We start from the raw sequence: 27,064 nt of genomic DNA on the forward strand, positions 1-27,064 counted from the left end.
CACAACAGGCTTAAGCTGTTCTTCTACCAACTTTTTTTTTTTTTTTGGCTGCACTGGGTCTTAGTTGCAGCATGCAGAATCTTTAGTTATGGCATGCAAATGCTTAGTTGCAGCATGTAGGACCTAGTTCCCCAACCAAAGATCAAACCCAGGCCCCCTGCATTGGAAGCACAGAGTCTTAGCCACTGGACCACCGGGTAGGGGGGTGGGAAGGTTTCCACAAACTCTTTAAATGGAAATAGGTTGATGGAAAATAAACAGTCTCTAAAAAAAAAAGAAAGAACTGACATTGACAGGACATGGATGGACAGTGCTGCCAAAACTGAATTCAGGGTCCCCACGGTGAGAAGACAACCTCCCAGAAGGCGGAGGCACCTTGGGGCCACTCCATGGCCAGGGTTGCCGAGGGCCTGCTGGTCCATGGAATGTCTGTCTCTTCGTGTGGTTGTTCTCTCCATGTTCATGCCTCTGGATGCCTCTTCCTGTCCCAGCCCATGGGCCCCTCTGCTCAGGAATGTAGGGTAGAGGTTAATTACACAGCTCAGTGGACTGAGAAAGACCCAATTCCAGTTATCTTCCTTGATGGTGGTGAATCTCGGTCCATTTTACTCTTTGCATCTGTTTCCTCCTCTGCAGAAAGTAGATAAATAATAGGTACCTGTCAGAGTCTTCATAGGATTAAACAAGATACTACACATTTACACCTTGGTATATCCCTGGTCATCAACAAGCACTGTCTAACTCAGGGATCGGCATGCCGTGCTCAGTTGCTCAGTGGTGTCCAAGTCTTCGTAATCCCATAGACTGTAGCCTACCAGGCTCCTATGTCCATAGGATTTTCCAGGTAAGAATACTGGACTGGGTTGCCATTTCCTGCTCCAGGGAACTCAGGGCTTATTCCCTAGAAACAAAATGCAATGTATGTAATTAAAAATTTTCTAGTAGCCGCATTGAAAAAGATCAAAAGAAATAGTTAAAATGAATCTTAGTATATTTTATCTAACCCAGTCTATCCTAAATATTTGTTACCATTTCAACTTGTAATCAATATAAAAATATCAGTTAGATAGCTCATTTCTTTTTTAATAAGAAGTCTCTGAAGTCACATTTGCATGTTACACTACACCACATTTCATTTCCACTAGCCACAGTCCTAGGACTCAAGAGCCTCTTGTTGGCTAGTGGCTACCACCCTGGACGGCACAGATTTAAATGTTAGCTGGCATCATTATTTGGGGGAGTGGGGAGATTTCAACATAAAACCCATTTTCTCAGAAAACAATTCCTTGGCCTGGTAGACTATGTCAGGGCTCCTGTGATTATGAACTGTTTTTAGCACTCCTCATAATTGTACAGTTGACTCTTGGAAAACACTGGTTTGAACTGCACAGGTCCACTAATAAGCAGGTGGGTTGCTTTTTTTTTTTGTCTGCTTTGCTTGGCTTGCAGAATCTTACTTCCCTGATTAAACCTGTGATCTGGAAAGTGAACGCCCCGAAGAATCCTAACCACTGGACTGCCAGGGAATTACAAAGTTATTACAAAGGATTTTTTGTAATAACAAAAAATTACAAAGGATTTTTTTTTTCAACAAATGTAAATAGTACTACAAGACCTGAGATTAACTGAATTTGTGAATGCAGAACCGGAGACACAGGGCTGACTATGGCACTTAAGCATCTAAGGATTTTGGTATATTGGGGCTCCTGGAACCAATCATAGATACCGAGGAACTGTAATGAAATACACACTTGCTTGCATCTGTCTGTCTTCTCCTAGATTCTAGGCTACAGGAAGGCAAAAGCCAGGTTTGTCTCATTCACTGCTCTACCCAGTGCCTAGCACAGGGCACAGGATATAGTAAGTGCTCAATAAAAATATATTGTCTGAATAACATCTATTAATTGAATGAATTAAATTTACCACTGCACTGGGCTTCCCTGGTGGCTCGGAGGTTAAAGTATCTGCCTCCAATGCAGGAGACCCAGGTTCGATCCCTGGGTCAGGAAGATCCCCTGGAGAAGGAAATGGTAACCCACTCTGGTATTCTTACCTGGACAATCCCATGGACAGAGAAGCCTGGTAGGCTACAGTCCACGGGGTCGCAAAGAGTCGGACACGACTGAGCGACTTCACTTTCACTTAATTAATATTGGGAATAAAGAGGGGATGTGTGTGTATGTTAGTCACTCAGTCATGTCCAACTCTTTGCGATCCCATGGACTGTAGCCCGCCAGGCTCCTCTGTCCATGGAATTTTCCAGGCAAGAATACTGGAGTGGGTTGCCATGCCTTCTTTATGGAGATCTTCCCGGCCCAGGGATCGAACCTGCCTCTCCTGTGTCTCCTGCATTGGCAGACAGGGTCTTTACTGCTGCACCACCTGGGAAGCCCAAAAAGATCCCTGTGGTGATGGTTTAGTTGCTCAGTCATGTCCAACTCCTGTGACCCCATAGACTGTACCTCACCAGGCTCCTCTGTCCATGGGATTCTCCAGGCAAGAATACTGAAGTGTGTTGCCATCTTCTTCTCCAGGGGATCTTCCCAACCCAGGAATAAAACCCAGGTGTCCTGCATTGCAGGCAGGTTTCCATAATTCCCCCCAGATTAATGACCAGTTGTAGATTCTTATAGACCATTGTTTTTCACACATATTGAGAACATTTATTGCTTAGCATGTGGGAAACACCTGTTAAGTCATTTACATTATTATCTCATTTAATCCTTGCAAAGATCTGATGGGGAGTTCTATGCCTGTTTTCCAGGCCAGGAAACTGAGGACCATAAATGAAGTCACCTGCCCTATGTGACACAGGTACGATGTGGCAAAGCCGGGATTCAAACCCAGGACCATCTGACTTCAGAGTCTATGTCATAGCTCCTGAAGGGAGGCTCGGGGATTGTGTCACACCCCTCAGCAAGTTTAAACTTCCCCAGAAGGCTTGGACACAGTGCCTTGAGAAGGCTCTGCTATTCCTGAATTTGGGGGGCCACCCCCCACTCCCCTAGGGCAGGAAATGGGGAAACCCACTTCAGTATTCTTGCCTGGAGAATCCCATGGAGAGGGGAGCCTGGCAGGCTATAGGGTCCATAGGGTGGCAAAGAGTCAGACACAACTGAAACAACTTAACATACATGCGCCCCCCACTCACTGTCCTGCTTAAAACCTTGCTGACGCCAAAATAAAGCCCAATGACTCCCCAGGACCTCTGACCTCATTGGAGGATCCAGGGCAAGGTATCTTCTCCTCGACTCTCCTTTCTCAGCTCCGGTCACAGGAATGACTTTCAATTCCCCCAAGAGGCCACATTCTCCTGGCTCCAGACCCCTGCTGATAACTTGGCTGAAATGCATTCTGTCCTCTTTCTCCTGGCTAACTTCTCTCTTCCCTCATTTCACAGTTCAACTACCCCCTCCTCCAGGAAGCATTCCCTGACCACCACCCAGGCTTGGATAATTGATCCTACAACACCCACCAAAGTATATAACCATGTCAGGCACTACAGGGAGCCTTTTCTGTATATGATCTCCATTTAACACCCACAAAATCTCTACAGCACTGGCACATCAGAATGATCTGGAAAGCTTTATAAAAAAAATTTTTTTTTCACCCCAGAACTAACACTCAGAAATTCTGATTGAGTTGACCCAGAATGCAGCCTGGGTATCAGGATTTGTTAAAAGTTCCCCAGATGAAATTTTAAATGCTCAGCCAGGGTGGAGACCCACTGGCTTCTGAGATAGATGTGATGACTCCGACACGCCTTTTTCAGCCAGGAAAACTGAGGCACAGAGAAGTTAAGTAAGCAGCCTAAGGTCATGCAGCTAGTGAACAGTGGAGCAAGGATTATACACATATATATATGTAATTTAATTAATTTATTTATTTTTAGCTGTGCTGAGTCTTTGTTGTTGTGCAGGCTTTTTCCTACTTCTGGTGAGCCGGGGCTTCTCTCTAGTTGTAATGTACTCATTGAGGTAGCTTCTTTTGTTGCGGAGCACAAGCTCTAGGGAGTGCAGGCTTCAGTAGTTGTGACACTTGGGCTCAGTAGTTGTGGTTCCCAGGCTCTAGAGCACAGACTCAATAGTTGCGGTGCCCGGGCTTAGTTGCTCTGCGGCATGTGGGATCTTCCCAGAAAGTGAAGTCGCTCAGTCGTGTCCGACTCTTTGCAACCCCGTAGACGGTAGCCTACCAGGCTCCTCCGTCCATGGGATTTTCCAGGCAAGAGTACTGGAGTGGGTTGCCATTTCCTTCTCCAGAGAATCTTCCAGACCCAGGGATCGAACTCGGGTCTCCCGAGTTGGAGGCAGATGCTTTACCGTCTGAGCCACCAGGGAAGCCAGACCAGGGATCAAATCCAGATCAATCCCTGTCTCCTACATTGGCAGGCAGACTCTTTACCACTGAGCCACCAGGGAAGCCCTGGAGCAAGGATTTGAACCCAGAAAGTCTGTTTTCAAAGCTTCATGGAAAAAAAAACAGTTGGTCTCAGCTCATTTCCCCAGTGATGAAGAAATGGGAGCCAGCTCCCTTCTGAGACAGACACTGAGGGCCCCTCGGGCATGGGATATTTTTAACCAAGAGAAGCCAGTGATTTCTGCAGCCAGCCTGCAGTGACTCGAACACTGGGAAGATTGTTTCGGGGCTTATGGACCCTCTCACTGCTGAAATATTCCTCTGAGTCCAGCCTTCTGTCCCCTGAAGCCAGTAGGTCCAGGCTGGCTCAGGCGACAAGGGTGGAGGGGGTGGGGTGGGGATTGGCTCCATCTGGAACCGATGTTTCCAAGCATATTTCCATACATGGTGGAAGGGGAGAGGGTCAGGATTACCTCACCCAACCCAGCCCCTTCTCCCTGCTTTCTGCCTGGAAAGGAGAACAAACAAGTGTTGGAACTGGATATGAATTCACCCTCCTCCTCTTCCCCTCCCTAACCCAGAAGAGTCCTGTGAAAGCTGCAGGACATGTCCAAACACACACATCGAACATTCTCCAGACGCTCTCCTGTGTGGCTTTGTGGGAGGATTCACTGGTATAGTGTTGGGGGAACCCAACTTGGGGGCACCTCTTAAAATGCAAAATATGGAGAATTCCCTGGTGGTCCAGTGGTTAGGATGCCACGCTTTCACGGCTGAGAGTGCCCTTGCAGTGCAGCCCAAGGGAAATTAAAATGCAAAATGTGGGAATTGCCCTGGTGGTCCAGTGGTTAGGAATCTGCCTTCCAATGCAGGGGAGGAGGATTCTATCCCTTGTTAGGGAACTAAGATCCCACACTCTGCGCAACACAAGGAGAAGCTCGGTTGCAGCAGCAGACCCAGCGCAGCAAAAAAAAAAAAAAAAAAAAAGAACTACTAAATAAAGTTCTAAGAAAAATAAATCAAATGCAAAATATGAATGGCTTTTGTGCAAGCAATCTCATCTACAGAAGTTCCCCTAGAGATAGCTTACTGGGAGGCAGAATTCCCCCGAAAATACCCCATGAGTTGGCAAAGATGCACATTCAAGGATGTTCATCACAGCATTGCTCATCATTGGAAAAAACTGGCAACCACCCAAATGTCCATCCATAGGGGACTGGTGAGCTGAAGTGGGATGTATCTATATGGGAAATGGGAAGAGGAGAGCTATGTGCTGACATGGAAAATAGGTCCACCATCTCAGTTTAGCAGAAAGAAAAAGGAAATAGTAGAACTAGATGTGGGATTCCCCAGTGGCTCAGCCTGTCTCCAAAGCAGGAGATGCAAGTTCGATCACTGGGTCAGGAAGATCCCCTGGAGGAGGGCACAGCAACCCACTCCAGTATTCTTGCCTGGAGAATCCCATGGACAGAGGAATCTGGCGGGCTACAGTCCATGAGGTCGCAAAGAGTTGGACACGACTGAAGCTACTGAGCATGCACACACACAGAACTGAATGTAGAGTATAATCCAATGTTTTTAATAATTAGGCTGACACATAAATAGAACAATTTGGAGGAATAATCTCACCTATCTGTGGCTGTTTCCTCTAGTCCTGGAGGTGGAATTATGGTGATTATTGACTGTCCCTGCTGTATATATATATATATATGCATATATATAATATCTGGATTTGATATACCAACATGCAGTAATTTTATTACTAGATAAAAGTTAGATAGTGAAACAGAAACTTATGTGAAAATCAAATGGATCCACTTGAAAATGTGTTCATTTTATGTTCTGTGACTTTTACTTCGATTGAAAAAAAAAGTCATTGTAACTCAAACTACCCAAAGAAAAATTCCAGTAGAGCTGAGAGCAAAATATTACATGTATGTTCCATGAATTTTACCTTTAAATAAAACACACTGGGGTTTTCCTAGTGGTCCTGTGGTTAATTCAGGAGATAGTAGTTCAATCCCTGGTCCGGGAAGATCCCGCATGGCTCAGGGCAACTGAGCCCGTGCGCCGCAACTACTGAGCCTGTGCTCTGGAGCCAGGAAGCTGCAGCTACTGAGCCCATGTGCAGCAGCTACTGAAGCCCTCACGCCCTACGGCCTGTGCTCCACAGCAAGAGAATCCATCGCAATAAGAAGTCTGCACACACACCTAGAGGGCAGTCCCCACTCTCCAGAAGTAGAGAAAGTTCAAGTGCAGCAATGAAGATCAAGCACAACCGAAAATAAATAAATAAGTATTTTTAAGAAATCACTGTTTTGCTTTTCAGCATTGTTTTGTTCATATTATTGGTGCTTGTTCTATGCTTTTCTTGTAATTGCTTATAAATGAGTCATTACTTACTTGTTATTATGAATTCCAAGAAAATCACACACACACACACAATCACGTGTTTGCTAGAGTATCATCTGACTTTATAATCAATACAAAATTTGCCATGGGAGGGAGCATTCTTGTTTTGTCTCTTCCAGACCTGTTTTGACACCCAGGTTAGCCATCTTGGCACCCAACTAGGGTGAAAAGAAATGGTTGGAGTGCATTTGCAGACCACACTATCACAGATATTTTTAGCTCCTTGAAATTTCAGTCTTTCGGTAGTACATGTTGGCTCCTCTTGTAGTTCCCACATTTGGGATGCCCCTTTGGCAGCTGTCACTGACCCCCTCTTTCCATCAATTCTGATACATTTGGGTCAATTAAGGACTCTTCTTCCCTTTTCTGGGACCACAGGGTATTCCTTGGTCTTACCAAACCTTCCCTGGGTTCCAGAGAAGTGACGTTAATTTATCTTACCTAGCCATATTTTTATGACTGGTCAGAAAGTGGTTTAAAGGCATGGTTGTGGAAAGAAAAGGGCTTTTTTAGTACCAAACAGTTCCTATGTCAAGGATCGTTCATTCCACAGATTACTGACTACACAGGGGAAAGTGCACGTTTACAACAGAGAGAGAGCAGTTACTGCTTACCCTGGCATTTAAATTCAGCATTGATTATAGTGGCAGGTGTAATACCAAGTTCACAAGGCCATCTCTAAAATCTTGTTGAATCAAATCAAGCTGTGGTCTTGGTTACAGGAAACAAGGGGAACACAATCAGTGAAGTTGGAATGTGAGAGTTAGATAACTGTCTTTGGCTCTTAAGAAAAAATCACTGTCATGAAGGAAAGAAAAAAGGCAGAGGGACTTGCTGAGTTGGTTTTTTTTTTTTTTTTTTTTTTTTGCTATACAATAGGTCCTTGTTGGTTATCCATTTTAAATATAGCTGTGACCTTCCCAGAGTCACTGCTATCCTTTCCCCTTGGTTGCTGGGATTTTTAAGAACTGTAGATGGAAAATAACATGCAAATGAAAGCCACTCTGGAAGATAATTTGGCAGCTTCTAAAAAAACTAAACATGCAACTGACTATACAACCCAGAAAATTAAAAAAAACTTATGCTCAGAGACTTCCCTGATGGTCCAGTGGATAAAAATTCACCTGCCAAGGCAGGGGATTGGGGTTTGATCCCTGATCCAGGAAGATTCCACAGGCTGCGGAGCAACTAAGCCTGAGAGCCACAACTCCTGAGCCTGTGTGCCCTGGAGCCTGTACTTCACAAGAGAAGCCATTGAAATGAGAAGACTGCACAACACAGCAAAGAGCAGTCTCCACTTTCCAAAACTAGGGAAAGCCCCTAGTGCAGCAACAAAGACCCGTCACAGCCAAAAACAAAATTTGCTCACACAAAAGCTTGTACAGGAATACTCTTAGCAGCTTGATTTGTGATAACAAAATACTTGGAACAAGCCAGTGTCCTTCCACAGGTGAATGGTTGAACAAACCCTGGTACTTCCATTAATGGAAAACTATTCAACAAGGGAAAAGAATGCACCAGTGATACAGGCAACAACCTGGACGGACCGCAAGGACATATTTTTTTTAGAAAACAGTCAGTCTCAAAAAAAATTACATACTGTAGATTCTGTTCATATAAAATTCTAAAAAATGAAAACAAATCTATAGTGACAGCAGCAGGAGGGGGCTAGTGGGGAGAGATGCTGGGGAGGGATGGATTGCCAAGGAACACCAGGAAACTTTGGAGAGTCACGGATATGTTCACCAGCTGGTTTGCAGAAATGGTATCATGGGTGTACATGTTTTTTAAAATCATTAATTTGTACGCTTTAAATATGTGCAGTTTATTGAATATCAATTATCCCTTAATAGTGCTGCTTGTAAAAAAGAAAAAAGGAATAGCAAGATGATTTCTGTGAGAATTAAGTGAAATAAAGCATATTAAGCACTTTGTGTGGAGTCTGGGATATGAAGTAAGTGTTTCACATGGAGTCTGCCACACAAGTCAGTGCTCAATAGTTGTTGCTGTTGGATCTTGGCTGGTCTCCTGGATGATTCCATCACATGTCCCTGTTTATTTTCTTTATAACATTGAAATAATCTGTAATTATCTAGTTCATATGTTTATTTGTGGTCTGTCTCAAGACTCTGAGCTCTCTGAAGCAGAGAAGAGTCTGATGACATTGGGGGTTCCCCCCCCAACTTGTTCCTCCTCCCTCCTCCGACACACCTAGTGCTGCTTTGAACCAGTAGATGCTGGCCCACCACCTCCCCGCTTAAGCAGCATCCTTTTGCTAGAGGCCAGAGAAATGATTCATAAGTGGGGGCCTAAGCAGGTCAAGGATCTGCCACGCCAGGGGTAGGATTCCTGAGGCCTTCTGTTCACAGACACGCCTGGCTTCCTAAGAGGACAAAACTAGTTGTAGCCACTACAGTGGAAACCAGCATCCCTATTAAGAGTTAGGAGACTTGGTTCCAAGAGCAGCTCTGCCTGGGACTCCATAGTGGGACCTGAACAAGTCTATTGTGTCCATTCACCTCCTCTTTGTTTTTTTTTTTCTTTAAATATATGTATTTATTTATTTGACTGCACCAGATCTTAGTTACGGCATGTGATTTTTGTTGTGGCATGCAAGATCTAGTTCCCTGACCCGGGATTGAACCCAGGCCCCCTGAACTGGGAGTAAGTGTTAGTCGCTCAGTCATGCTCGAGTCTTTGGACCCCCATGGACTGCAACCCACCAGGCTCCTCTGTCCATGAGATTGTGCAGGCAAGGATACTGGAGTGGGCTGCCATTTCCTTCTCCAGAGCATTTTCCCAACCCAAGCATCGAATCTGGATCTCCTGCACTACAGGCAAATTCTTTACCGACTGAGCTACAAGGGAAGCCAGAGCTGGGAGTATGGAGTCTTAACCGCTGGACCACCTCCTGGTCCTTTTAAAAGGAAATGGATGAAAAATTTACAGACCTCCGTCTGGTTCTGCGCATCCGTGACCCTCTTAAGAGTCCCTGCCTCTTCAGGGGTGATGGGAGCCGAATTGGTCTTTTGGCAACTGTGAGTTCTCAGGGGATAACTACAATATTACAACCAAAATCATGCCTAGTACTGTGGGAAACCTCCAGACTTCCAGGTGTGACAAAGTGCATGCGTGCTGTCATGTCCAACTCTTTGCGACCCTTGTGGGCTTTTAGCCCGACAAGACTCCACTGTCCATGGATTTTTCCAGACTGGAGTTAGACACGTACCCCTAAATCACGTTGACTAGAAATACATAACGCTGCAACTGAAACCAACAAACTCCGTGAAGCATGAGTTTTCACGTCAACATGGGTGTGAGAGTAGGACTATAAAGAAAGCTGATGCGCTTGAACTGTGGTTTTAGAAAAGACTTAAGATGTCCCTTGGACAGCAAGGAGATCCAATCAATCAACCCTAAAAAAATCAAATCAGCCCTGAATATTCATTGGGAGGACTGACGCTGAAGCTTCAAAACGTTGGCCACCTGATACGAAGAACCGACTTATTAGAAAATACTCTGACGTTAGGCAAAATTCGAAGTAAAGACAGACAGAAAATGAGATAGTCGGGTGTCAACCGACTCTACGAACACGAGATTTACACAAACCGCGGTAAGTGATAATTAAGAAAATTACGCTATAAATTACAAAGCCACCTATAAATGAGTATAACGAAACTCATAAACCCCAGAAAAAAAATAAACCTTAAGCTTTCTTTATACAAGTAAAATTCAGTCTCCGTAGAGACTGTCAAAAATTGCCAATGCCGACTATATTTCAAGTCGTCATGGCGGGGTATTGGGAAAAGTTTTCAATTAGCAATAATCGCGCCTCGGATAAACCTCATTGGCTACGATACTGCCACTGCGCAAAGCTAGAGAACGTGAGCACGCACCCGCTTCCCCCACGGATGACAATGCCCTTTACACTGAGGGTGAGCGACCGCCAGCGAATTCGTGGATTCAATCTGTTTCCCTGCAGATGGTTACATTTAAGACCCATCGGGGGGCTTCTTGTGGTTGGGCCGTCTCTTGTCGAGCACTATTATTTTGGAAATAGCGCTTTCGCTGGGGATGCTGGGGAATGTTATGCAAATTAGCATGACGTCACAGAGACGAATCGGGTTGACTGGTACTCTGAGGAGGAAACAGCATCAGGAGGACCGGAAAAGCGAGGGCACACCAAAGAACCAGGAATTGGAGGTGAGAGTGCGGGGGCGGAAAAAAGCATTTTCAAAAACCGAATTAAGCATCTCAACTGTTAGTATTACAAAGATAAAAAATTAGACGCAGCACGAATAGAAGACTGTACTTGCCTATCTACGTTTCATCAAGCAATCTCAAACCCGCCAACTACTTAAAATACGCCGAAAACTTAAAAAGTTAACGGCTATAATAAATTAAAAACAGCACCTAGTTTAACAAAATGCTTTCATCTCAGACACCTAGTTTTTATCGGAAAAGTAGTACTTTCTTTTAAAACCAAGTTATTCAGTCTCCGTAGAGACTGTCAAAAATTGCCAATGCCGACTATATTTCAAGTCGTCACGGCGGGGTATTGGGAAAAGTTTTCAATTAGCAATAATCGCGCCTCGGATAAACCTCATTGGCTACGATACTGCCACTGCGCAAAGCTAACGAGTAACGCCCCTTCTCATCGTTCCCAATAAGCAAGGTTCCTATTACAGAAAGGTGAGTTGGAGGCTCATGGCAAAACCCTTAATTATTGAATGAATAAAATTTAGACAACCATATGAAGAGCTCTCGGAAAGATATAAGCTGATTCAGTTGCTTGATTTCGCTTAGTTTTTAGTGTCGAATGAAGCAAAGCATTGTGGGAGGGAACATGCTAATTAACTTAACTCAGGACTACGAATTGGGGAGAAAAAGAAATGTGCTCTGTGTTAAGAGTGCTGTTCACTTGGCTCTGATTCACGGTGTGACTATCTGAAAAAGTGTTGGTTATTATTATTGTTGTTGTTTTTAATTGTAGCAAAGTGTGCATAACATAAAATTTGCCATTTGAACCATTTTTAAGTGTACAGTTCGGTGGCAACCATCACCACTGCACACCTCCAGAACTTTTTCATCATCCCAGACTGTTCCCATTAAACACTAACTCCCCATTCCTCTCCCCACAACCCCTGGCAACCCCTATTCCATTTTCTATAAATTTGGTAACTCAAGAATCTCATGGACAGAGGAGCCTGGCAGGCTACAGTCCATGGGGTCGCCAGAGTAGGACACAACTTAGCAATAAAACCACCACAAGTACTTCGTATAAGGAAATCACACATTTATTTGACCTGTTGTGTCTACCTTATCTCAGAGCATGTTTTTAAGGTTCATCCATGTTGTAGTATATTTCAGAATTTCATTCCTTTCTATGGGAATTTTGTTATCCATTTATTCGTTGACAGGAGGTTTCTTCCATTGTGAGAAATGTCTCTATGAACATTGGCATTCAAGTATCAGTTTAAGTTCTTATTTCAGTTCTTTTGTGTGTATATCTAGAAGTGGAATTTCTGAATCATATGGTAATTTAATATTTAACCTGAGAAAGTTTTTCTCTGGACAGGACATATTAATTCAGCAGAGAGAGGTTATTTCCACAGAAATGCCCACCGTTTGTGAGTTTGAAGTAACAGTCGCTCTCATTGTGAAGGCTACTAGAAATCTTTATCTGGACTTGTTTCAGCTCTGAGCTATATTTTCCAAACGACTTTTGGTTTTTGCTACTCACTAAGATGAAAATGGTAGTCTCTGAGAAAATTGTATTTCCCCTAACATTTCATTATGAAAAACTTCAAACACAAAATGTTCAGTGTATTGCTTACTGAATATTCATGTAGTCATCAACTAGATGTAAAAATGACATAAAAGGGCCTATTTGGGGATCTTCCTGGTGGTCCAGTGGTTAAGAATGCGCCTACCAATGCAGGGGACACATGTTCCATCCCTGGTTGGGGAAGACCCCCACATGCTGCAGGGTAACTAAACCCCTGCGACACTGCTGAGCCCACGCCGCAGATCCCCGGCTCCTCAACAAGGGAAACGACCGCAGTCAGAAGCCTGTTCGCCGCAACTACAGAGTAGCCCCCAGTCTCTGCAACCAGAGAAAGCCAGCGCACAGCAACAAAGACCCACTGCAGCCAAAATTTTTTCTAAAAAAGGCCTGTTTGATGCTGATGTCTAGTTAACTTTTTTTTTCTTTTCCCACAGCCAGGGTAGGAAAAAACAGCAGAGAGAAAAAGAAAAGACTAACAGTGTGATTTAGAGGACTTTGTCATTAATGCCTGGTGCAGTGGATTTGTGAGAAATGAAAAGACTAGCATCATCCAAGGAATTTCTCAGCCCTTGAGAATGTCTCGATTGGGTGGCTCATTACACCCTGTCAGTAGCTACCAAGGGAAATTGTATTTCACCAGCTGTCTTGGATGACTTCACCCTCCACAGACGACTTCCCAGCACTAAGAAAGCTGGAGAACTCAGCTAACTTCTCCCCAGAAAATGAGATTCTTTGAGGCCTAAAGGCACAATAATCTTGTGTTCCTGGCCAGTCTCTTAATGATGCTTATTCCCCTAGGAGAACTGGGGAAATAATGTGGATATGAAGTTTTCCATGATAATATTGGCCTGAGATGGGGGTAATGTCATGTTTTGACATTTCTGTAGGTTTTGATCAAACACTCATTGGTGCAGAAAATATTCTGGATTATAATTTTTTGCCTTAGTTTCCAGTCTACATTTTGATCCTTTTTTTTTTTTTTTTTCAGCCAGGATTCCCTGTGGCTTCCCTGTGTCTCAGCTGGTAAAGAATCTACCTGCAGATTCTAGACCTGGGTTCGATCCTTGGGTTGGGAAGATCCCTTGGAGAAGGGAACAGCTTCCCACTCCAGTATTCTGGCCTGAAGAATTCCATGCACTGTATATTCATGGGGTGGCAGAGTCAGACATGACTGAACGACTTTCACTCACTTTCAGCCAGGGTGGTCAGGTTAACTAAGGCACAAAATATTCATGTCAGGTGATTCTACCAGCCCAGAGACCTATTTGAGGTGTGACTGGAGGTACTGCTCCCAAAGTGATCTCTGATAGCCTTGACCTGCAGTGGCTTGAAGCAGGGTTTCCGTTCCCAGCCTGAGATTGAGGTCGGGTCTTGCAGAGAGAGAGCTGAATCCTAACTACTAGATCAGTGATGAGTGACAAGGCCCTGGCTTTGCAAAAAAAGAATTCCCACAAAGACAAAAAGTAGTGAGACAAGTAAAATGTTTGTTAGGAGGAAAAAGAGTACTGTACGTGTAGATAGACACACAGGCGGACTCAGAGTCGCAGCCTAATGGTAGCTTACATCACTTATATGGGGCATTTCTTCTGGGTTTCCTTTGGCCAGTCATTTCTTATTTATTTATTTATTTATTTATTTATTTATTTGACTACAACAGGTCTTCATTGTGGATGCAGGTTCTTTAGTTGTGGCATGCAACTTCTTGGTTGCAGTATATGGAGTCCAGTTCCCTGACCAGGGATCGAACTCTGGCCTCCTGCATTGAGGGCATGGAGTCTTAGCCACTGGACCACCAGGGAAGTCCCAGGCCAGTCATTTCAATTTGCCTGGTTCTGAGTCCCTATTCGGTGCTTCTCACTATCTTCCAGTGTGTGCACATGAATCTCTGTCAGGATGGATTTCACCAAAAAAGCTTATGGGTAAATTTAGTATCATTCCTCTTTTGACCTCCAAAGAGTTTTCTGGTCTGGAAGTCAAGGTTTCCTTGACTTGAAGGATGAGAAATATGTGGTCTCTTATTTTCATCTGGGCAGGGGCCAGCCTCTTCTCTTGGTTGTACTGCTATTGATATTTTGGAGTTTCTGTCTACAGGAAATAAACTCAAATTGCTTTCCTTGTGGGTGAGTGGGGGCATCTACCTCCTGCTTCAAAACTACTGAACTTACTTTACCAGTATTTACCGCTATGCATTCAATGAGAGTAAACTGACTCCAGCTTTCATACTACTTCTCTGGGCCTCAGTTTTTGTTGTTGTTGTTGTGTTTCACTTGGTGGTGTCCGGTGGCTTGAGGGATCTTAGTTCCCTGACCAGGGATTGAACATGCACCATCAACAGTGAAAACTCTGAGTCTTGACCACTGGACCATCCGAGAATTTCCCTCACTTCATTTTAAAGTGGGGGAAGTGGTTTCTTAGAGTAGTCTTCAAGGTCAGTGCTAGCTGTTTTGATGTGTTCTAAAGCACAAACTGATGTCTTATCCAGGCAGTGCTACAGATCAGTGGTTCTCACTGGCTGCATATTAGAAACAACTGTGAAGTTTGTAAAATGGCTTGGTGCCCAAGTGTCTCCCCAGACCAGTTAAATCAGAATTTTTGGAAGTAAGACTCAGGCATTGTGTTGGTTAATTTAATAAAAACATAAGATGAGAAATAAAATTGGAGAAGCCACATGTGTAATCATATTAGTCCCTGTATATTATATTTCACTTTAACTGTTCCTTTCAACTGTAATCGGTTTCCCAGACATTTGTGAATGAATTTCTTCACAACTCACTGCATGGTGGGAACCTGATTCCGTTTCGTTGCGTGGGAAGGATTGTAAACACTGAAGTTGAGGATGAGTCAAACCTAGATCCATTGCTGAAGCTTCTAATGAGAGAGTGAATTCCCATTTGGATTGTCAACTAAAAATGATGCACAACGTGAGAGTTGTGAGTTAAGTTTTATTTGGGGTAAAATGAGGACTGCAGCCTGGTGGACAGCACCTCCGGTAGCTCTGAGAGACTGCTCCAGAGAGGTAGTGAGGGAAGGGCAATATGTAAGATTCTGGTGAAAGGGGAGCTCACAAAAGGTGTTCTGTTAGTGATGTCACCATGAAGGGATTTAGTGATTTTCTAGATAGGAAGAAATGGCAAAAACTGGGATCATGAAATCAGTTCCTGAAAATATCTAACTATCTAAAGACCTGTCCCACCAGGTTCCCTGGAGCACAGAGTGCCTCACTCCACCCTGAAGTCCCTTAGGGGATGTTGAGGGTCAATAGCTGCAGCAGCACAGGATTCAGTCTCCTTGTTTTTGTTCAATCGCTGGCAAATGCTCTTTGCAGCTCTTTGCAATTACGAATTTGCAAGTGCCAATTTGTAATTGACAGGATGTACTATTTAAAAAAAATATTTATTTATCTGGCTATGCTGGTTCTTCGCTGTGGCACGAGAGAGGCCTGTGTGATCTAGTTCCCTGACCATGGATTGACTGGGGCCCCCTGCTTTGGGAGCACCGAGTCTCAGCCACTGGACCATCAGGGAAGTCCTTGGATGTATTATTTTGCACTCAGGACACTGGCATCTAAACTAACCGCTTCTCTCTCGAAAACACGATGGCTTAGGAGACAGCTGCACATCGCCTACCTGGGTTTGAAACCTCTGACCAGAGAAGGCCAACAGGGGGCCTTACTGGACAATCTGGGTCCCACAGCTGTGAACCCCAAAGGACTGTGGGTTTTGTAGTTTTCTTGCATCATTTCTGCTTCATGAACTACATTTCCCAAAATGCAAATATAGCCGGTCTGTCCCTGTTGGGTGTAAAGTGTCCCTTGAGCTGTGGAAGGTAAGTGTGTTCTGTGCGGGCTGCAGGTTTCTAGAAATTGTGGATTCCATTTCTCTTCTTTGCCCTTTGGTGGGACCTGGGAGAGAGCAGTTGTTCCAGTAGAGCATGTTTTCACCGGGGTTTCCCGAGACCTTTGGTCTCAGGAATCGGGAACCTGTATTTGTCTAGCTGTTCACGTGTTACTCTGGAAAGTCAGGGTCCTGATCCCAGATCTGGAAAGCCCAATATAAAATAATGTTTACGTATGGGGTGAGTGTCACTGGAGAATGTCTACATTTTATCAAAATCTATGTCAAGGCCTTGTTTTTTTTACAGCTAGAAAAGCTGAGGAAGACTGTCTTGTCATGTCTCATGACTCTTCACTGTGTCCAAGCATCTGTATTTGCAATTGAGGGTAAACTAACAGAATATGGGGGAAATAGAATAAAAGGTAGGCGAGTGCTTAACTACATTAATAAAATCCTGAAAAGTCTGAGCAACAGTTTCATCACCTAAACTGGAATATGCCTCTTTAGTTTATGAAGAAATAAGATAATTTTAATTTATAAAGTGGGAAGTAGGTTTTTGGGACACACAGTCCCCCGAGGGATGGTTTTAACTAAAAATATAAATGTGTTCCTCTGATACACACGTCTTTAGATGGAGTCATAGATAGGTTAACAATGAGCTATTAAAGCACTTAATTTTTTTTTATTTTTGTCTGTGTCGGGTCTTCGTTGCGGCACGCAGAATCTCAGTTCCCAGAAAGTGTTGAAAGCGTTAGTCGCTCAGTCATGTCCAGCTTTTTGTGACCCCATGCACTGTAGCTCACCAGTTGCCTCTGTCCAGGGGATTTCCCAGGCAAGAATACTGGAGTGGGTTGCCATTTCTTTCTCTAGGGGATCTTCCTGACCCAGGGATCAAACCCACATCACCTGCATTGGAAGGCAGATTTTTAACTACTAGACCGCCAGGGAAATCCCAACCACTCACTTTTTGAAGTTTATAAGAATTCAGTTCTGACCAGCCAGGTCAGAACTATTCTTATGTTAGAATTCTGCTTTATCATTTTACCTCCCTCCTTTTTAAAATAGATTTCATTCTTTAGAGGCCTTCTTCCTCTTTTTTTTCTTTTTCTTTTTTTTTAGGAAACCAAAATATACAGTTTCCCTTGGATGCAGAAAGCCTTGGCAGATTTGTCATTCGTAATTAACTCCTATCTGATGGTCAGAGTATAGGAGAGCTATGGCTCTTAGGAGACCAGGAAGACAAGATAGGCTTGAGCTATCATGAAATAAAACTATACATTTTATTTTGTGAACAAGGTTGTTGTTGTTTAGTTGCTCTGTCATGTCTGACTCTTAGTGACCCCCTGGACTGTAGCCCTCTAGGCTCCTCTGACAATGGGATTTCCCAGCCAAGCATACTGGAGTGGGTTGCCATTTCCTTTTCTAGGACATCTTTCTGACCCAGGGATCGAACCTGCATCTCTTGGGTCTCCTGCATGGGCAGGCGGGTTCTTTACCACTAACGCCACCTGGGTTTGGGCTTCCCTAGATCAGGAAAAACCCCTGGAGAAGGGCACTAAATAAGGATGTTACCCACACTTTTCTTTTAGTTTCTTGCCTAGAGTTAAGGTTTGTCTATGTAAGTTTAGGCTAAACTTAGCCCTTGTTTACTGCTGTACTGTTGATAATCATGTGCTCTTGCTGTCATTTTTGTCTCGGTCAAGGGCAACATGAGGGAGCTATACGTTTTAAGTTACCTGCCCTTGTTCACTATGTCTGTTTGTTTCAAATATGTTTTCTCCAAATACTATATGATTGCTAATATCATCCAGATATTGGAATTTTGTCTACCATTAAGGCAAAATATTCCATATTTTAGCTTCTCTTCAAACTTCTCCATTCTTCTTTCTTCTCATTAAAAAAAATTATTTATTTGGCTGTGTTGGGTCTTAGTTGTGTCACGTGGGATCTTCCTTGCCATGCAACCCTTGAGCTCCAGAGCATGTGGGCTCAGAATGTTGCAGTTTAATGGGGAGTAGTTGTTGCGGTTTCCCTTCATTGGAAACAGGGAGTCTTAACTACTAGACCACCAAAGAAGTCCTTTCTGATTTTTCTGATCATATCTCTGGGCTTATAAAATATGGGTATAAACATTTTACTTGGCTCTTGGCATTTTCATGACTTTTGGCATTTCTGTACTTCCACTGTCCAGGGCACACTAGGGCATCTGCAACCCAAACATTCCTCTAAGAAATTACTGTTAAAAATTGTATTTGTTATTGTGGAGATAGGTAATGAACCCCCATCCTTGGATCTAACACAGATCCTCAACAATGAACAGCTCTTGGTTAATCTTGTGCTATTTATATACTCCACCTGTTGATTATTCACTCATCTGTTTTGTGTGTTTTTTAATTAAATTAAAAATTTTAGGGACTTCCTTGGTGGTCTAGTGGCTAAAACTCCGTGTTCCCAATGCAGGGGGCTCAGGTTTGATTCCTAGTCAGGGAACTAGATCCCACACGCCACAACTGAATGATCCCACCTGCTGCAACTAAGACCTGGTGCTGCCATATAAATATTTAGAAAAACCTTTTTTTTAACATTTAGTTGAAAGTTTCAGTTGTACAACATAGTGATTCATAATGTTTAAAGGTTATATTCCATTTATAGTTATTATAAAATATTGGCTATATTCGTGTTGTACTATATATCCTTATAGCTTATTTATTTTATAGATCAATAGTTCGTAACTCTTAATCCCCTCTCCCGTCTTGCCCCACCCCCCTTCTCTTGGTTATCTTGATTTTTAAAACCCAGTTTCTGAACTTCCCCGGTGGTCTAGTGGTTAAGACTCTGAGCTTCCAGTGCAGCGGCACCGGTTCGATCCCTGGTCTCAGGGAAGGTCTCTGCATTCTATGGGATGCACCATGTGGCAAGAAAAAAAAAAGATAAAAAGCAAGTAATTAAAAAAAAAAAAAAGGATAAAAAACAAGTTTCTCCTGTGATGCTTTTTTTCTCTCTAGCATGAGGATGAGCTTTGGGTTAACTTTCAAAAGGACAGCAAAAGTCCGCTGGAGGGCAAACTTCAGCCAGCAGTGCTCACTCAGATCCACTGGGTTATTTGTGCCACCAAGTCCTCCTCTGGACACTGAGAAGGTCAAAGAGTTACAACGCTTCATCACCCTTTCCAAGAGGCTCCTAGTAATGACCGGGGCAGGAATCTCCACTGAGTCAGGGATCCCAGACTACAGGTCAGAAAAGGTGGGACTTTATGCCCGCACAGACCGGAGGCCTATCCAGCATGGGGATTTTGTACGGAGCGCTCCCGTCCGCCAGCGGTACTGGGCTAGAAACTTTGTGGGCTGGCCTCAGTTCTCCTCCCACCAGCCTAACCCTGCACACTGGGCTCTGAGCAACTGGGAGAGACTCGGAAAGCTGCACTGGTTGGTGACCCAAAACGTGGATGCCTTGCATACCAAGGCGGGGAGTCAGCGCCTAACAGAACTGCACGGATGCATGCACAGGTACCGAAAAACCTAGAACAGTGAATGTAGAAATGTGTGCTCCGTCAGAGCAGGGACCCTGGCTGTACTGATCACTGCTGTCTTCTCTAGACCATGAGGAAATGACTCAGGAGGAAGTTATTTACTCTGGAGTTAATCCTAGCAAATTCAGCGAGGGAATGGGATGTGAAACCTGGAAGATAGGAGAGCTAGGGAAAGGTTATGCTAATGAATGGGTTACTGCTTGGGGCAGCTGGGGCTCAAGCCTGTCAGGGGCCCTCTGACTGTACAGCAGTTTCAGAATCATCTCACTGAAAATCAAGGGACCTGGGGCGTTTATCCGTCATCTCCCGTCCTTCATTGGTGGAGGGGGACTCTGGGAGAATTAACTCCCTAATACTGACTCTGCTCCTGCAGGAAAGCTTCTATGGCCAGAGAATTAGGAAGCCACTTATAAGAGATCTGGATGCAGGTGGCCTCTGAGTGTTCCCAGGGAACTGTGAGCAGACCACCAACAGCACGTGCTACAAACGGCTGGGTCCCCAGTGCCTAGACACATAGATCACAGGATAGCCAGGACCCAGTAAAGACTGATGAAATGAACATACGTAGCCCTGGTCGTAACTTGCAGCTAAGGGGAGCCCATTTCCTTATCTTTAAGCCTGGGAAACAGTTCTCTGCAAACTGAAATCAGTCCACCATTTGTAAACTCTTTATTGGGTGCCTGCAACATGTGGTGTGTACCGGTGTGCTCCTTGCTGGTGTGGAGGGGTCAAAACCAAAATATAAAATGTGATCTGCATTATATATATATATAATAATAATAATACCAAAATATAATATGTGAGAATTTGGTAATCTGTTTGTTGGGGGGACCAGAAAATACCAGGTTTAATGACAAACAACTCCACACATGACTTATTTTATGTGGTCCTTGATAGACATGTTTTACAGGTTCAGAGAAACAGTGAAGACTGGAGTAATCAAGAAAGCTTTTATAGGTGAGGTGGGGCTGGAGAATAGCTCAGGTTTGACTTGACAAAGGCAGGGAAAGAGGGCTTTCCATATGAAGGGAACTTTTGTAGAGTGTTGGACTGGTCTCCTTGGAGACTAGTATGAAATCAGCTTGTCTGGGAAGGCTAGACCCAAATCCTGGATGCATTTGAAAATCTTGCAGTGCTGATTTGGATCTGTTGTGAGAGACCAAAGGGGGCTGTTGGTGGTTTCTGAACAAGAAAGCAATATGATAAAAATGGCGTGTGAGGAAGGATGGACGAGATTAGGAAGAGTGGCTCAGGGAGGTCAGCCAGAAAGACTTAGACTAAGGTGGTATCAGGGAATGAGCTGGGGATGGCTATGAGTTCATTAAGCTTTTTTCTGTGATGAAAATTTTTAAAATCCACGGAAGTAGAGTCCCATGTACCATCCCCCAGATTCAGAGTTTTATTAAGTCCACTTTATCCTTTCTCTCCATCTCTTCTTAAATTTTTCCCCCCTTTGGCCTCACTGTGTGGCATGCAGGATCTTAACTCCCCAACCAGGGATCAAACCTGTGCCCCTTGCATTGGGAATGGGGGGTCTTAAGCATTGGGTCGCCAGGGAAGTCCCATCTTCTTAAATATTTTAAAACAAAGCTGGGACCTGGCAGTGAAAGCCTGGAATCATAACCACTAGGCCACCAGGGAACTCCTGGGAAAGTGTTTTCATGGGCAGCGATTATTACAGCAAATGATTAGAGCAGAAGGTGGAGGGGGGTGGAAAACCCTGGTTTTGGGACAAAGGAAATTATCTGGTAAAGTCTTTGTAGTCATGTTAAGGATAAAAGTGAGCTGCAGCAGATTTAAGCAGGGAGCGGGTGGTAAGGAAACAAATGCATATTGTTCTAGAAGGCTGGCAGGCACTGGAAGGGAGGTGATAGCTAAAGAGGTCATGACAAGGTATTAATAAAATGAGGGGAAACGGGGGTATCAGGGAGAGAAAGCCATCGTGATGAAGGAGCTGGAGATGGCTGGGAGGAAAGGTCTCCGGCAGCTTTGTGCCTCCCCCAGGACAGTCGGCCTCCTCTGTGGTTTCAGGGTCCTCTGCTTGGATTGTGGGGAGCAGACTCCTCGTGGGGCGCTGCAGGAACGGTTCCAAGTCCTGAACCCCACCTGGAGTGCCGAGGCCCACGGCCTGGCTCCCGACGGCGATGTCTTTCTCACCGAGGAGGAGGTACAGAGCTTCCAGGTCCCATCCTGCTCTCGATGTGGGGGCCCCCTGAAACCAGACGTCGTCTTCTTTGGGGACACAGTGAAGCCTGACAAGGTTGATTTTGTGCACAAGAGGGTGAATGAAGCCGACTCCCTCCTAGTGGTGGGATCTTCCTTGCAGGTAACTGGCTTGTTACTGGTAACTGACTGTAGGCTGGGAGGCCCTGGTGGTGGTGGTGGTGGTGGTTTAGTCACTAAGTCGTGTCTGATTCTTTCTGACCCCACGGACTGTAGCCCGCCAGGCTGCTCTGTGCCTGGCATTTCCCAGGCAAGTGTATTGGAATTGGTTGCCATTTCCTCTTCCTGGGGATCAAACCCATGTCTCCTGAACTGGCAGGCAGATTCTTTACCACTGAGCCACCTGGGGAGCCCTGGAGGGGCTCCCTATTTGGTCTAGCTCTTTCTGCATCTAAAGAGCTCTCACCTGCCTCTTCTACCCCGACAGGTGTACTCGGGTTACAGGTTCATCCTCACTGCCCGGGAGAAGAAGCTGCCCATCGCGATACTGAACATTGGGCCCACACGGTCCGATGACCTGGCATCTCTGAAACTGGATTCTCGTTGTGGAGAGTTGCTGCCTTTAATAGACCCACGCTGACCACAGCCTGATGTTCTGGAGCCGGAAACTGGGGCTTTCACTTGAATTCTGCTGCTAAGGGTAAAAAACCTTAGATACCAGATTCCAGTTCCTGCTCAAGTCCAATACCACGCTTCCACTGCAGGGGGCCTGGTTCCATACCTGGTCAGGGAACTCAGATCCCACATGCTGAGGGGTGTGGTAAAAAAAAAAGGATGGCCACTTTTAATTATTATTTGTTTTTAGCTGTGCTGCAGGGGCTTTCTCTGGGCTGTGGCCAGTGGGAGATACTCTTCACTGGGGTGCAGGGGCTTCTCATTGTGTTGTGTTCTCTTGTTACCTCTAGGCGGGAGGGGTTCACTAGTTGTGGCACGGGCTTAGTTGCCCTTCACCACGTGGAATCTTCCAGGACCAGGGATTGAACCCCTGTTCCCTGCACTGGTAGACGGATTCTTAACCAGTGAACCAACAAGGAAGTCTTGGTATGGCCTTTCTTAACTGAAACTTAAATGAAATGGTTTCTTAATGGTTAAGTGAAATGGTTTCTTAAATGAAACCATTCTTAATGTTTTTATGTACGTTAAGCGATATTGTTGGAAAGGCTATGATTTTTGAATTCTAGGCACATAGCTATTTAAGACAATGTTCCAAAATCTGCCATTGCCTTTTTCCCCCATTACCAAAAATAACAGCTTTATTAAGATATGATTCCCATACCATAAAGTTCATCCTTTAAAAAGTATACTTTAAAAGTATATAATTAGTGTGTTCTTAGTATACTCACAAAGTTTACACATGAATCACCACTACTTCTAGAACATTCTCATCATCCCAGGAAGAAAACCCATTAGCAGTGATTCCCCATTTCCCACCCCCCTGGTCCTGACAACAACAAATCTTCTGTTTTTGCCTGTCCTGGACACTTCATACAGTAGGTAGCCTTTTGTGTCTGTCTTCTCTTAGTATAATGTTTTCAAGATTCACCCATATTGTAGCTGGTGTTAGTACTTTACCTCTATATTCCCCTTGAGTACAACCACTTAAAAAAAAAGTTTTTTTCCAGCTTTGAGATATAATTCATATATCATACAGTTCACTCATTTACTGCATACAATTCAATAGTTTTCAATATATTCCCAGGGGAGTGAAGCCACTTTTTAAAAAAAACAGATTTTATTTTTTGAGGTTCACAGCAGAATTGAGCAGAAAGTACAGGAGGTTCCCATACATCCCTTCCCTCTGTTTACTCACACACTATTTGTTGTTTATTTACTGAAGGAATCTTGGTTGCTTCCAACTTTCTGGCAATTATGAATAAAAGTGGAGGTTTTCTGTGGATGTAAGTTTTCATCTCATTTGGGCAAATACCAAGGAATGAGATCGCTGGATCACATGATAAGAATATGTTTAGTTTTTAGTTCTTTGATAGTAAGAAACTATCAAAGTGTTTTCTCAGGTGGCTGCTTCCCCACCAGCTATGTGTGAGAGTCCCTGTACACTGCTTTTCAAAACCTTTTAATGAAGATGTAGAGCATCAAGATCAAGGAACAGAACACTGCTAGCCCCCAAGAAGCCCCCTTGGCGCAATCACTTTTGAAAGTGTTAGTCATTCAGTTGTGTCCAACTCTGTGATCCCATGGACTGTAGCCCATCAGGCTCCTTTGTCCATGGAATTCTCCAGGCAAGAATACTAGAGTGGGCAGCCATTCCTTTCTCCAAGGGATCTTCCCGACCCAGACATCGAGCCCAGGCATCTCACATTGCAGGCAGATTCTTTATCATCTGACCCACCAGGGAAGCCCACAATCACTTTTAACTAGTCTCTTATGCCTAGAATAAAACATTATGGAAAGTGCAGGTGATACAGATAAGTAAAAAGGATTTTCATACAAATTACCCATAATCTCACCATCAAGATAACCAAAATTTAACATTCTGGTGTAACTGAATCTAAATCTTTTCTTACAAAAGTTGAATCAAGCAGTACAGTGTTTTACATCCTGTTTTCACCTTACAGAGGTGACATGCCCTAAATTCTATGGTTTTTTGAATGGGGGACTGATGTACACAGCCATTTCCTCCTCCCCACTGTCGACCTATTTTGGCATTAACTTGTTTGATTTCTTTTCAGATACCTAAGGATTCATCCCGGCTTCCTCTATCGGACCGAGGCTTACCAACTGTAGCCTGCAGAGGGCGGCAAAGCAACATCTCTCTGCAGGACCATCTCTGAACCCAGCAGGTTTCAGAGCTCAGGAGTTAAAATCTTCAGGCTAATGAGATTTACCCCATAAAATGGACTTGCAGTTTCTTTTGATAGGAAAACTGCTTTTTAAAAATCTCATTAGGCAGAAGAAACAGCCCAGGAAATATGTAAACCAGAATGACCTCCGGAGTGCTAACCTAGGGATCTCACCAATATCCTGAGTAAGAGGGGGAAGGAAATGACTTAATTTCTAATTCTAAATGGTTAAATATATCTAAGTGAATCATTTTTATATACTTTTTTTTTTCAAAAAAATGATGAGCAATAATATGAATTAATTTTTTACTAACCAAGGAATAAAGGAAAGATTTTGAAAATAGCACATTAGGTATGTGGGTTGTACTTTTATATTTTTTTAATCAGCTGAAAATGAATGTAGCTTTTTGACTCAGTTCTCCAAGGATTTCTGCTTGATTTCAGCTGCTGGAATGAGACCAGCCTTGAACCTGGTCCGTAGAGAGGAAACAGTGAATTCCCAAGTGGGTTCTTAAATTGATTTGTTTCTGCTGAAGGAAGCAGCAAGCCTTGTTTGATTACTGTGTTAGCCAGAGAGAATCATTGTCCTACACTAAAGCTTCTGCACAATCTCATCAAAAAGTGAAGCAGGTGAAAGATTCACAGCCTATTCTGGGTAGTCTTTTGTCTAAAATTGGGGCAAGCAGTATACATTTATCCTATATCTGCCTAGGAAGCAAATTTCAGTTAACTGGGATAACCCAAGATATTGAAAACACATAGCTTTCTTTGTTGCACAATATGTTTGCTCATAACCATTCATTAATTCTGGAGAGGCATAAGGTTGTTGTAAATCTCACTCCAGCTTTTTTGCATCTAGAGATACTAAGATGCTCTGAACGAGATTTGCTCAGTTACTGAAAGTTGGTACCACCAATAATTGCATTCAAATCTGGGTCTTTTGAATTCCAAGCCATTCCCCTCCATGAATCTCATAAATGGTTACTGACCAACAGTGTATTTATCTACTAAGGCTACAAAGATACAGCCCCTTCTTCTCAAGTGGCTCACAAAAGTTGTGTTATCTCACCCACCCTCATTCCTTACCAAAAGATGTCACAGAGTCAGGCATGAAATGACAGGAGAGAAAATTTAGTCCATCCCCAATTCACTTTGTCTAAGATCCAGACTTAACTAAGGCCACAGTTTTTAAAGAGCCAGGACTAGAGTCCAGGTAGATCTTCCTCCCAGTTCTTTTAGACAGCAGTGATTCCTACTTCTCTGAAGATTCCAGTTAGTAGGAAGTTAGCCTGAAGTGGAAGTCAACAGCACCCCTGGCCAAGAATGGTAACAATGTGGGCAGTGGAGACCAGGTTAGGCTGCGAGGGAGAGAGGTCAGGCTGTTTTATCACCTAATGCTGGTATGATTCATGAAACCAAGTCTTGAGGGCCTTAGGAATGTTTGTTTTGGTTGTATTTCCTCTGGAAATGAATTCTTTGCAAAAAAATTTTGCCTCAAGAGGAAGCTGGCATTTCCTGAAGCTGATGCTTCTCATGTCTCTTACTTTGCATCTTTTGCTTTCTTGTAGCTTGGCAGTTCCCAACCTGCTTCAAGTGCCCTGAGTTGGACTAACTGACTTCTACTAGCGGGTGCTGTCAGCTTGTCGCCACCCTGGTTACACGGTTCTAACTGCATTCATCCAGCTTTGGCTGTGACTTTCACTCATATCCTTCCTAGTTGCTTCCACAACTGCTCTGCTATCACAGTTTTATTATATTGTTTGCTTTTTAATTAATTTATTGTGGTTGTGCTGGGTCTTCATTGCTACACACAGACATTCTCTAGTTGCAGTGAGTGGAGGCTACTCTTCCCTGTGGTGTTCGGGTTTCTCATTGCTGTGGCTCCTCTTGCTGCAGAGCACAGGCTTTTCAGCTCAGACTCAGTAGTTGGGCCCCATGGGTTTTAGTTGCCCCAAGGCATGTGGGGTCATTCCCAGACTATGGATTGGACTTGTGTCCCCGGCATTGCAAGGCAGATTCTTATCCACTGTACCATCAAGGAAGTCCTCACGGTTTTCATAAGTAGAAGTCATGAAGGCAAACATGCACAGAATACTCAAAATCTCCTTCCCACTAACACATT

At 43.9% G+C, this 27,064-nt stretch overlaps 1 protein-coding gene and 2 non-coding genes across 5 annotated transcripts; 1 reads left to right on the forward strand and 2 right to left on the reverse strand.

The window, feature by feature from the left end:
- Positions 1 to 10,504: 10,504 nt before the first annotated feature.
- LOC128062665 (U4 spliceosomal RNA) lies at positions 10,505 to 10,645 on the reverse strand. The gene has a single exon (XR_008200821.1). It is a non-coding gene; the product is annotated as a U4 spliceosomal RNA (small nuclear RNA).
- A 320-nt stretch (positions 10,646 to 10,965) lies between these two features.
- On the forward strand, positions 10,966 to 25,252 carry SIRT4 (sirtuin 4). 3 transcript variants are annotated; one of them, XM_052654866.1, is made up of 5 exons: positions 10,966 to 10,971; positions 19,395 to 19,895; positions 21,950 to 22,244; positions 22,569 to 22,781; positions 24,832 to 25,252. In XM_052654866.1, the coding sequence occupies exons 2-4, from the start codon at positions 19,396 to 19,398 to the stop codon at positions 22,719 to 22,721; spliced, it is 948 nt and encodes a 315-aa protein (XP_052510826.1). In that variant the 5' UTR covers positions 10,966 to 10,971; position 19,395; the 3' UTR covers positions 22,722 to 22,781; positions 24,832 to 25,252. The 3 variants fall into 3 exon arrangements, with proteins under 3 accessions (XP_052510826.1, XP_052510823.1, XP_052510825.1); XM_052654863.1 differs by lacking the exon at positions 10,966 to 10,971 and adding an exon at positions 16,305 to 16,381; XM_052654865.1 differs by lacking the exons at positions 10,966 to 10,971; positions 24,832 to 25,252 and adding exons at positions 16,305 to 16,381; positions 23,047 to 23,129.
- LOC128062666 (U4 spliceosomal RNA) lies at positions 11,264 to 11,404 on the reverse strand. The gene has a single exon (XR_008200822.1). It is a non-coding gene; the product is annotated as a U4 spliceosomal RNA (small nuclear RNA).
- Positions 25,253 to 27,064: the final 1,812 nt, after the last annotated feature.

Source organism: Budorcas taxicolor, chromosome 17 (assembly GCF_023091745.1).
Source record: "Budorcas taxicolor isolate Tak-1 chromosome 17, Takin1.1, whole genome shotgun sequence".
Classification (NCBI taxonomy): Eukaryota; Metazoa; Chordata; class Mammalia; order Artiodactyla; family Bovidae; genus Budorcas; species Budorcas taxicolor.